The 11,741-nt window shown below is 44.5% G+C and overlaps 1 protein-coding gene across 1 annotated transcript; it reads left to right on the top strand.

The window, feature by feature from the left end:
- The first annotated feature begins 401 nt into the window (after positions 1-401).
- LOC112114916 (trypsin inhibitor ClTI-1-like) lies at positions 402-4,069 on the top strand. The gene is made up of 4 exons (XM_024211830.1): positions 402-456; positions 1,623-1,678; positions 3,546-3,658; positions 3,969-4,069. The coding sequence occupies exons 1-4, from the start codon at positions 402-404 to the stop codon at positions 4,012-4,014; spliced, it is 270 nt and encodes an 89-aa protein (XP_024067598.1). The 3' UTR covers positions 4,015-4,069.
- The last annotated feature ends 7,672 nt before the right edge of the window (positions 4,070-11,741 follow it).

The raw sequence follows: 11,741 nt of genomic DNA, 5'->3' as shown, positions 1-11,741 counted from the left end.
GTATTGCTGTCGGGAAAGGTGGGTGGAATGCAGGATGAACAGGATAGGATAACTGGGGTGCTGGTGAATGGGAGGTTGCTCTAGGTCATCTGAGGATGATCAGAGTTTTGGCTGTAGATGGAATTTATTAGGTGACAGGGAAATTGATTAGAGGGCTTCCTCAGGGATAGGACAGGGGAAGAGCAGTCAGGGGAATTGAGCAGGGCATGGAAGGAAGCAGGAGGTGGAGTTTCTGAAGAGTCAGTGAGAAGTGAAAGAGTTAAAGAATAAACAACTCTGGCACTTCCCAGCCTATATAATAGACACTCCTTTATGAAAAGAATTACTGTTAACTGCTGCCCAGAAACAGTATCAGAGCAAAGCTTTTGATCTACTGGTGTGTGGGTTATGTCAAAATCAAGATGAATTTTAAAGTTCACATCACTGTGCTCTTTTTTTGCTTCTCCGCTTTTGCCAGTAAGTATTTTCTTTCCTGTTTCACTGTATTGAGGGGGGGGGGGGGGTATATTTTTCATTTGCTTAGAAACACTGGACCAAAACTCTCAAACTTGGATGTTGGAGTTAGCTACCCATATCCACAGCTGAGCAACTAAATAAAAGTGACCTGATATTTCAGGGATGCTGAAGACTCGCTTATCTTCTTGATTTCCATGTTACTCCTGGTAGTAAGTACAGTACTACATCCTATCGCATCTGGAGGATCAAGTCCTGAGAGTCAATGGGCTAATTTCTACAGTCCTCGGTCTTTCCTCAGCCAAAAGCTGAGCAAACTGCAAACTGCAGGATTTGACCCAATATTCTTTCATTTAACTGTGACCTTTCTATAAGGGGTGGATGGTCAGTGCTTGGAATTGTATTACCTGTTTTTGCCCTATCTTGCAGCTCTGATTTTATTATTTGTTAAGAAAGAGCCTCTATTGTGCTAGGCACTGTATAAATACATAGAGTGAAATGGTGGCTGCATTGAAGTCTGTAGGAAATCTCCCATTGTCTTGAATGGGGCCAGGATTTCACCCATAGAGGGATCATGCTATTTGCAAGCAGCTCACAGTGTTGGGTGTGATCTGGGGATGCACAGGGACTGTGCCTTACAATGCTCCTGTTTGTGCGGGGGGGGGGGGGGGGGAGGTGTGTGAATAATTTGTGACACTCCTTTAAGGGATGCAGCATATTCCATCCCCCTCCCCGCATAACCAGCCAGTTCCACTGGCCAGTGTATGGGGGGAGGGAGAGAAATTATGGCTTTGTTTGCTCCTGGCCCAGTTTCTGCTGGTGGGGGGAATGTGGCATGCAGCCCCAGATACTGCCCCGGGCACCAGAGCTGTGACCTAGGTAGCCCTGGCAGAGACTGCCTAAGGGAAACATTCATATTGCCTCGTACGGTTCGATGCAGTTCCGCACACTCTTTTGCCCATCGTTAAAGACAGTCCCTGCCCCAAATCTTCCAATCTAAATTAAAACAAGACACAACAAATGATTGTAGCAAACATACTGAGGGAGGACATGGAGCACATAGTTACATAGATTAATTCTATGCACATTTCACTAAAGTTTGATCATGGATGCAGTTTTCACCACTTTAAGCTTAGGTTTTGATTTCATAAGAACAAATTGTATTTCAGAGGAAGGCACAGGAAGATATGAAGGACTAAATAGAACTGGACAATTACCAAGCTACGTAAGATCTTTCTTTCTTTACTCTGTTACATGTATGAAATATTGTTCAATAGAACTGAGCACTTGTTATATTCATTTGAATTTTTAAATAAATTTGCTGTGACTGTCTTGCACCCTTCTGCTTTCCACAAACAGTCTAACAAACAAGTTTACTGGCAGGAATGACCAGGGAATAGATAATTTTAAGTGACAAGGCACAAAAAGCAAATTTTGAACTTTTAAACACAAGTATTCAAACTGGAAACTTGAGTTAAAATTTCACTCAGCCAATCAGGGACCAGAAACATATCTTTTGATTTGTGTCTGATCAAAATTACTCCACGCAGCTCACATTTTAAATATCAAATGCTCACTACAAATTCCTCATTAACAAGCTACAGGCAGGTAATTGTTCCCAGAAATTATTAAGCAAAAAATTTTGAATAGATAATAAATATGGAGAAATCACTATCTGTTTGCAGACAATGAAACAGGCAAAATTGATTGAAAAAAATATTACAAATTATTCACCCAGCTCTGTTGCTCACTGTCATCAACCTGAATTCATCCCATTCCCTGTCTGCTATTTTCTGTATATATTATTATAGAATACATGGGAGTGGAGTGTATATTTTTTTCTATAAACACACATGGCAGAGCCAGTCTTGTGTAGTGGTGAAAGCAGGGGACTGTGAGTGAGACTGGTACTGTACCCCAAATCACTATTTTTCTGCTGCTTCACCATCTACCATCCATGGGAGGGACTGTGCGTCATTGCCATAAATTTTGTAATTCACATGTGAGACTTGACACCTGGGAATTGCAAAATTTACCGTGTGTGAGATAGAAATAGTTATGTATAATAGTAGTAGGTGCCTTTTTGATTGGAAACAGCAAACCTGGCATTAATGTTGATAGTGCTGAAACTGTGAAAACATCTATTTATGCAGTTCTAACTCTCGTTGCTTTGAAAGTGGAAGTGACATTTTTCAAATGTCTGGCACTGACAAAAGTCAAAGGTATCTAGAGGCAAAATTTTAGAGGGATATTCAGTTCCTGTCACCTTGTGTGCAAGACAATTCTAGTCCCCTGATCACTCCCCTTTCCATAAAGGGAGACCAGAGAGAAAGTTTGTATCTGAGTGTTACAGGAATGACTATTGAACATGGTCCAGCATTGGACAGGCTATTTAGTTCCCTTTGTGATCTAAATGGAGGTGGTGGTGCATAACGTAAAAGAAACATTCTGTACAAAAGGGTTTAACTATGCCTAAGACTATGTAACATCAACTGATATTTGCTTAAACGTAGAGAAAGTTACTGATGACTTTAACTCCCTGGCAAATGACCAAGGACCACATCTGCTCATTCAGCATTTCCATCTTAATCAGTTCCACATTACCCATCCGTTAAGGTGGAACTTTGAGTTTTCTCTTATTTCTGTTGGTAAGTGCTGTACTTAGCTCTTCCCCCAAAAGGGTAAGGGGGGAGCGTCTCAAAGACACAACTGCAAGTTAGGCACCTAACCGCCCTTGACTTTCACTGGGAGTTTGGTGCCTCGCTGCCAATGAGGCCTTTGAAAATCTTCCCCATTTCTAATGTTGTTACTAGCCAAGGGGTGTATAAAATTCTCTGATTGAATGTAGGTGTCATATGCACATTTCATTTTAGCAGTAAAAATTACTCTTCCATCGAGTACAATGAGTGCTGTGTGAGCTAGTGGCCATGGGCCAGACTTTGAGTTACACTCGATGCTTCTCTCCTGGATTCAGTGGGGATTGCTTGGGGTGTGTATATCAGGGCCGAATGTAGCCCTCTGATAGGTATTCACTCTGGCTTTCTCTAAATAATGAAATACTGATCTCATGATTTTTCTTTCAATTTTTCCAGCCTGTTTGTGTTCATTACATCCTCAAACCAATGTGTATTTTGTATTATCGCCCTGTCTGTGGCAGTGACGGGACAACCTACCGGAACAAGTGTGAGCTCTGCAGTTACTGCAGGTGAGATTCGTACCAGTGCTCTTTGTGCCATCTGACTGAAGATGTGCTGAGCTGCTGAGGCAGATTGTTTCTCATCGGTGGCATATAATAGGCAGGGGAAGGGTGCAATGCAAGCTTGCCTGGTATTTTCCTTTTATGTAAAAAGACACTGGAGTTGACAGCAAAGTTTTCAGTATCTGTTTTGGGTGTAGGAAGTCTCTATTCAGACTGGGTGCATTGTGCATCTGATCTATGAAAGCAGTGCCCCAGAACATTGCGTACCTGTGACCCAGCTTGAGAAAGCTTGATTGTTTTTTCTTGTTTTCCTTAGGGAACATGACAAGAATATAAAGATTGTAAAGGAAGGAGCATGTTAAAGATTGAGGATACCACCATCTGTCTTGTCTTGCATGCCCTGGAATCCTTAAGGCTTATTAATATGTAATCCTGCCGTGGTGCCAAGGGGCTGACTAGATTTCCTCTTGAGGTTCCTACATTCTCACAACTATGTTAATATTGTACTAATGCTATCATTTTAGTTTGTTTAAAAAATAAAATGGTTGTTTAAATCGTTAACATAAAATGTTTTTTATTCCAAAACTCTGGATTAAAATAATTCGTCGTCTAAGGACACATCACCGATAACCTATTGGTTTGCTAAAAGGTTTTATTAATACATTGTGCTTATTCTTTAACCACTTTGTGGTCAGTGTTGTTTCATGTGCCAAGGCCACCAAATCCCTTGGGTTTTGTAAATAATATTTTAAAGCTTGCTAATGAGACATTCCTTTTGGACAACCCCAGGAAGAATGTACAGCATTGGTGTCTGTTATCACACCTTCCAGGAAGCCATGTGCCCCCGGCATGTTTGATCACTTTAAGCAAATTTCAGATCTGATTTCTAAGGTGGAGAATGTTACATGTTAGAAAACAAGTGCAAGGGTAGCTAAGGGTATGTCTGCACTTCAACCAGGGGTGTAATTCCCAACTTGATGAGAAATATCTATGCTAGCTCTAATTGAGCGAGTGTGGTAAAAACAGACTGTAGCCGCGGCACTGTGAGGGGCTAGCCACCATGAGTACTTGTCTAGTATAACACTGACAGACCACAGTCATCAGGATCAAACCTGGGCCCTTTGGAGCTTAGTGCATGAGCTGAAAGTCAACTGGCTATTAGCTAAGGCTGTAGAGCAGACTCATAATCTCTCTCTCTCTAAGTGGTCTCAGTGCCACTAAAGGGGACACACCACCACACCCAGGAGTGTGTGGGTTACACTAGCATCTCGGACAGGTATGTACTCGGGGTGACGTAGCCCCATTACTGCTTGCCTGGCACTCTATTTTTAGCATGCTAACTTGATCAGAGCTAGTGGGGGTATGTCTCCTCAAGCTGGCAATTATACCCTCTGCTTGAGACACAGACATACCCTAAGGGAGTGTGTGAGTGACAGCTCAAGTGGTGCATTGGTCTTTGGTCAGCCCTGTGCACGGAGGCAGATTTCTCACTTAATATGTGCTAGCTCACACATGTTGAAAACAGACCTTTCCTCCTATGGAAGACAAGGCCTAAGAGGAGACTGAAAGTTAAAGTCGCCACATTTTTCTTGGAGTCCCTGTGCATGTGGATGCCAGGTGAGGTGCACATGCACCATGAGTGGGATCCACATGGGTAGCACATCTCGAAGAATCACAGTTACTGTAACGTAAGTAACCGTGTTTTCCCAAACTATGACTTGAACCTTCTTACATCGTCCTGCTCTGCTCCTCCCTTCTGGCCCCTTGGCATGTAACCTATGTCAGTGTACACCTCCTTACCCTTTTCTACCCACTTGCAGATACTTACTGAAATCATATCTGACTAATTCACAGGTTTTTTTTTAACATATTGGTGTTATCCACCTTTGTTAGTGTTCCTGAAGTGAGGACCCCATCATTGTTTCTTTGCAATTCTGAAGTGAGGAAGAGAAGTTCCTGTAGTACTGCTCATGATCTTCTGTGTCTATGAAGAGAAACCCCCTTCCCAATATTTAACATTTCCCCTTCTTATTTAATAAAGAAGAAGAATCAAGATACTTTATATTAGGAAGCAACTAGAATCCAGTGGGAGGCTTGGGTAGAAGACTCTTGACCAAACCAGATGGCAGGAAGGCAGGTTACAGAGATTATTACAACACATTCGGAGTTGGTGGGAAAACAGCAGTGAGAGGAGATATGTGAATGATTCCCAGTGCATCTCCATTACAGCAAAAATATAAGAAAGAGCCCTGAATACAAATCCTCTCATAGTCTCAATTCAGCGGTCACATGTAGGACAACCCTTACTTCAGGAGAGTATAGCTAGCATCCCAGTACATCTGGAGAGCTTACAAATCGCAAACTCATCTCCTAATAGCATTAGGCAAATGAACAGAACGGATCACTTTCAAATGTCAGTATTTACCAACAATGACTGCACAGCCGATCTAAAATCCTACAGTTTTCCCCTTACTTATAATCAGAAAAACCCTGGCACACACCCTAAACTACCTCTGAATTTGGGATTACCTAATAATAATATCAGTTAGCGCTTACATAGCATTTGATATCTTCAATGCAGCATCCAAACATTCATTCCTCTGTACCACTCTGGTCAGGTAGGTATGTAAGTAGCATGAATCCTATTTACCAGGTGCAGGAACTGTGACGGGATATAAGCTTGTGATTTGCCCAAGACCATACAGTAAAGCAGTAGCAGAACAGAGATTATAATGCAGGAGTCCTTGGCTCCAAGTCTTAACCTATAGTGCTTGCCTGCATAAGGCTAGAATGTTTTTCTTCTGCTTGGTAGAAGCAGCCCAATGATCAGGGCCGGCTCCAGGCACCAGGCAACCAAGCACATGCTTGGGCGGCACCTGGTAAGGGGCTGCCAATCTTGGGGTGGCGGGGGGGCAGCGCGGCACGGCATTCCGCGCGGGGGGGGCGCTCTGGCGGCGCGGCGCTCGGAGGGGGGGCGGCGCTCGGCGTGGTGCTCGGCAGGGGGGGTTCCGGCGGCGCGGCGCTCGGCAGGGGGCGTGGGCTCCGGCGGTGCGGCACTTTTTTTTGCTGCTTGGGGCAGCAAAAAAGTTAGAGCCGGCCCTGCCAATGATCATAATTCTGTCCCATGTTAACCTAGATTTTTACATTTCTATTTTATTCACCATCTACAAAGGTATTTACTGAGGTAAGTTCAATTGCTGAGCTAATGCATTCACCTACTCTCATCTGTATCTGTAGAACTTTACACTGTGATGGTAGCAGTCAGCTACTGCCAAGAGCCCATCCTTGGTCACTGAAAGCCCACGAGGGCCCTCTAGATCTTGAGTTACTACTAAAGCAATCAGGGATGCATCGGGATTAAACATCACTATGCAGTTTTGTCCTTCATCTGCAACAAGCAAGTTCTCATTTGAATCTACACAGACTCCAGAGGGATTCACAAAGGTGAATTTGTTGCCATAGTCTGGTCCAATTGTTTTCTTCAGAATTCTTTCACTGTCCATAATCTTGAGGCAGCAGCCGTGGTATTTTCCACAGAGCTGCCCTTCAGTAACCAGTATCTCTTCACTCTGCCAGGGAAAAAAAGTGATAGTACCCTAGTTAGAGCTGCTAGAATTCCAACGGGCTTGGCTTTACTGCTGGTACTAAATAACCCAGAAATCTATTCCAGAGTTTGGATGCTAAAGGCATATCGGAGTCGCAAAGAAAATTTATTAACAGCAAAAAGAACATTCTTTGAATTCTACTACTACTTAGCTTGTCTACAGCCTAGTGGGTTTGTGGAGAAACTGTAAATGGATCTCACCCTGATCTCGCAAGAAAACCAGTGTCTCTCATTCAACAGAATCATCAGGACTCTACAGAACAAAACCACTCATCATACACTTTGCTCAAACATTCTTCTTACTCTGTGCACTGTTTCAGCCTGTCAGTACAAGAGAGGAAGGATCGTTTGCGGTTAAGGCAATGGACAGAGACCAAGAGATCTGGGGCCAATTTTTAGCTTTGCTATAGTAATCTTGGCTGATCAGGGAGGCGTGTTAGCCTGGCAGTAGGGGGGATTGTTACAGGGCTGTGACACCAAGGGAAATAGCAGAGCCTCAGCATGGAGTACTAGCCTTACAGAATGTTTAATAAAGCTCTGTTTCTTACAATTCTGCCACCTTGTTCCGTAATTTACGGCTAATGAAAGAGTCATCATTAAAATTATTGCTCATCCTAAATTGCAAGCCCATGGGGGCAGGGACTGTGTTTCCCTGTGTTTAGTGCATTTTGGGAACTGCCACAATGTAAATAATTGTGTTAGTAGTTTGTGCTATACTGTACCTTATTGACTGCAATGTGCTCTGGTCTATGAAAGCCACCTATCACGTTCATCTTCAGGATGGCATTCATTCTCCAGTCCACCTCAATGATGTGAACTTTTCCCCCATCTGTCCAGTCTGTAACTGCAATATCATTGGACTTCAGGACTGCCATCCTGTAGGAATGATTCCAGTCCATTTTGGGAGACTTCAGCTGGTGGATCATCTCACCATCTTTAGAGAAGACCTTGATGGGTTTGGATCCATCAGTGACAAGCAACAAGCCATCCTGTGTGCATGCTACATCTCCCAGACCTTTCCTTGGTTCAGATCCATAGGAAAACTCATGCTTATAGCAACCATCAGGGCTGAAGAGCTGGATCTTTTGGTTTCCACTGTCTTTCACAACCAGATCTCCATCCAGAGTCATGGTCACACTGGTTGGCCAGATGAACTTGCCAGGCTCTGTCCCAAACCCTCCCAGTTCTTTGACCAGATTGTTGTAAAATATCCTTTGGATTCCAGAGAACTTCCAGTATTTATTAAATTCAAACATGTCTTTCTAAAAGAAAGAAGGGAATGAGCTTTTAACACTCATTTTCCAGGGTTTCCACACTAGATAAAGCACAGCAGTTCTTGTTGTGGGTTTAAATCATATATCATCAAAGCAGCTTCTCTGGTTGGTACATGCAAAATAGCTTTATTTGTTGATGGTATTTCTTTTTAATTTTCTCTGTGTGAGATGGGGTGTTCTTTCGAAGGGGGTAAGGTGGCCAGGTAGGCCAATTAACTCCACAGGCTGCATCTGGAGGGAGAGCCAGGGAGCAGGGTTGATTGTGAACAGGCTCAGCTGTGCAGGAGAGGCCAGGCAGGCAGCTGGCAATAGACAGGGGGCTTCCGGGAAAGGCTGCACTGCAGGAAGGTAGCAGGCTGTAGTCATTCCCTAGAAGAGAAGTGAGTTGGTTTGGAGCTGGTACTCCTAGGGGAGGACTAGGAAGGAGCATTGAGGGCTGAGTGGCTAGAGCACAGAACTGCTGAGCTGAGGGTCCCTGGACTGGAACCTGGAGTAGAGGATGGTTCCTATGCTGGCCATTGGGGGAAGGGGCACCATCAGGGCAGCACAGGTGAAGACTGCCTGGGACTCTTTGCATAGAAGGACTTTGGGTAACCCCAGAAGGGGGAGACATGGATGGTGGCCTGGCCAGAGGGCCGAGTCATGAAGAGGATACCAGGATTCCTGGAGTGAGGTGGGTCTGCAGGGTGAGAAGACAATGGGAGAGGCACCATCTAGCACTGCTAATCCTCAGGGTGGCCAGCAGGAGGTGCCACTGTGTTGAGTGGACCCCTTGACAATGTGAATGCAATGCTCTTGGAACCGACACTTATAACAGCACAACAGTAACTTACATCAAGCATCACCGTGGACAGGTGTGTAAATTTCACCCTAAGGCATAGATCAGCCCGTGCACATAAATCCTGACTTGTGACATCCATGTTACTGATTTCTTGGGTCCCTCTTGAACAGAGGCTGCCATTCACACATCATAATATGGTGGTTTTGTGTTGTGGACACATGGGATGAGACTGCTGTACTCATTTTCAATTGGGATCAAAGCTGTCCATTGAACAATTTCTAGTTGTGAAAGTCTGGGCTCAGATCTTCCAAAGAGCTCAACAGCAACCAGAGTTCCCAGCGAGGGCAGGGTGTGGGGGGTCTCCCTTGTTCGCAGTGGAAAGCTGCAGCATTCTAGTGTGAAGTACCCAGACTTATTCAGCTGTTTCTAGGGGAGCTGCTGGGTGCTGAGCTTTTTTGAAAATGTGGCCATTTAGATTTATTTGTTCTCAAACTCTGAGTAGCAGAGCATTAGCCCAGGGCATTGTCGCGCGCTGCCAGAAATACAGTATTGGCAAGGAACTAAAAAAAGAAAAAAAACCTTGAAAGCAAAATCAGATATCACTCAAATTATAGATATGAATGACCCGTGACTTTCCAAGTCATGGGGTTTATTAGTGTGACGCTGCCTGACCAGAAAAGCGGCTAACCATTCAAACGGAAAAAAATGATTTGACTGCTGGATATTCATAACTCTGCCCATTCTCCAGCTCATGCCAGGCTGCCCATGCCAATTTGAACCCTGTTGGAGGCCCCAATTCAGCAGAGCCCATGCCCAACATTAAATACTTATATAGCCCAATCAATTTTAGTGGGATTATGCATGTGGTTAAAGTTAAGCTCCTGCTTATGTACTTTGTTGGACCAGGGTCTGAAAATGCATTGCATGTTTAATCTGACCTAAGAGCTACAAGTTCTGTGGAATCCGAAGGATAATTCACAGTTACGTATGCAAGGCATTTGAACTTCAGTTCAACAAAGTATTTAAGCATGTGCGTAACTTTAGGCACATGAGTAGTCCTGGCAGCTTGTGCTTAAATCCCACTGAAGTTAGGTGCTTTGTTGAATCAGGGCTTAGAGGTGCCAAGGAGAAAGTGCAGAGGGACCTAAACAAATTAGAGGATTGGGCCAAAAGAAACCTGATGAGGTTCAACAAGGACAAGTGCAGAGTCCTGCACTTAGGACGGAAGAATCCCATGCACTGTTACAGATTAGGGACCGAATGGCTAGGAAGCAGTTCTGCAGAAAAGGACCTAGGGGTTACAATGAACGAGGAGCTGGATATGAGTCGACAGTGTGCCCTTGTTGCCAAGAAGGCTAACGGCATTTTGGGCTGTATAAGTAGGGGCATTGCCAGCAGATCGAGGGACGTGATCATTCCCCTCTATTCGACATTGGTGAGGCCTCATCTGGAGTACTGTGTCCAGTTTTGCGCCCCACACTACAAGAAGGATGTGGAAAAATTGGAAAGAATCCAGCGGAGGGCAACCAAAATGATTAGGGGTCTGGAGCACATGACTTATGAGGAGAGGCTGAGGGAACTGGGATTGTTTAGTCTGTAGAAGAGAAGAATGAGGGGGGATTTGATAGCTGCTTTCAACTACCTGAAAGGGGGTTCCAAAGAGGATGGATCTAGACTGTTCTCAGTGGTACCTGATGACAGAACAAGGAGTAATGGTCTCAAGTTGCAGTTGCGGAGGTCTAGGTTGGATATTAGGAAAAACTTTTTCACTAGGAGGGTGGTGAAGCACTGGAATGGGTTCCCTAGGGAGGTAGTGGAATCTCCTTCCTGAGAGGTTTTTAAGGTCAGGCTTGACAAAGCCCTGGCTGGGATGATTTAGTTGGGGATTGGTCCTGCCTTGAGCAGGGGGTTGGACTAGATGACCTCCTGAGGTCCCTTCCAACCCTGATATTCTATGATTCTATGATCTGGCCCTAGTGCTGAGATAAGGAACAGGTACCAGGAACTTTTGCACTGTAATCCTGCTTTGACACTGAACTGCCTCTGTGGCCTTGATCCAGTCACTTTACCTCTACGCTGCAATGTCCTCATCTGTCAAATGAGAACGATAGTGTTTACCTGACCGGTGCTGTGAGGGGGTTTCACTAGTGCCTGCACAGCACTTTGCAGAAGGAAAGAACTATCGAAGTACTAAGCAGTCTCCTATTATTAATTGCTTGTCCAGCAGCTTGAAATCACTGGGGATGCTGGGCACTCAGCGGCTTGTAAGGCCAGGCCCTTAATTTAATGTCACAGGATGCAATGAGGATCCAAAGTTTGAAAGGGGAACTGTCTAGAGCCAAAGGCAGGATCCAGAGCCCATTGAAATCTATGGGAGTTTTTCCATTGACTTCGGTGGGCCCTGATTCAGGCAGTAAATTCCCCCATCCC

This window comes from Terrapene carolina, unplaced genomic scaffold, assembly GCF_002925995.2.
Source record: "Terrapene carolina triunguis isolate 2854851 unplaced genomic scaffold, T_m_triunguis-2.0 Scaffold94, whole genome shotgun sequence".
Taxonomy (NCBI): domain Eukaryota; kingdom Metazoa; phylum Chordata; order Testudines; family Emydidae; genus Terrapene; species Terrapene triunguis.
This window is presented reverse-complemented; position numbering and strand designations above follow the sequence as displayed.

Bases quoted from the DNA above. Each gene is read 5' to 3' on its own strand.
- LOC112114916 (XM_024211830.1), top strand. From the start codon at position 402: ATGAATTTTAAAGTTCACATCACTGTGCTCTTTTTTTGCTTCTCCGCT. The intron at 1,679-3,545 runs GTAAGATCTTTC...CAATTTTTCCAG, and splicing joins CTGGACAATTACCAAGCTAC to CCTGTTTGTGTTCATTACAT. The intron at 3,659-3,968 runs GTGAGATTCGTA...TGTTTTCCTTAG, and splicing joins GAGCTCTGCAGTTACTGCAG to GGAACATGACAAGAATATAA.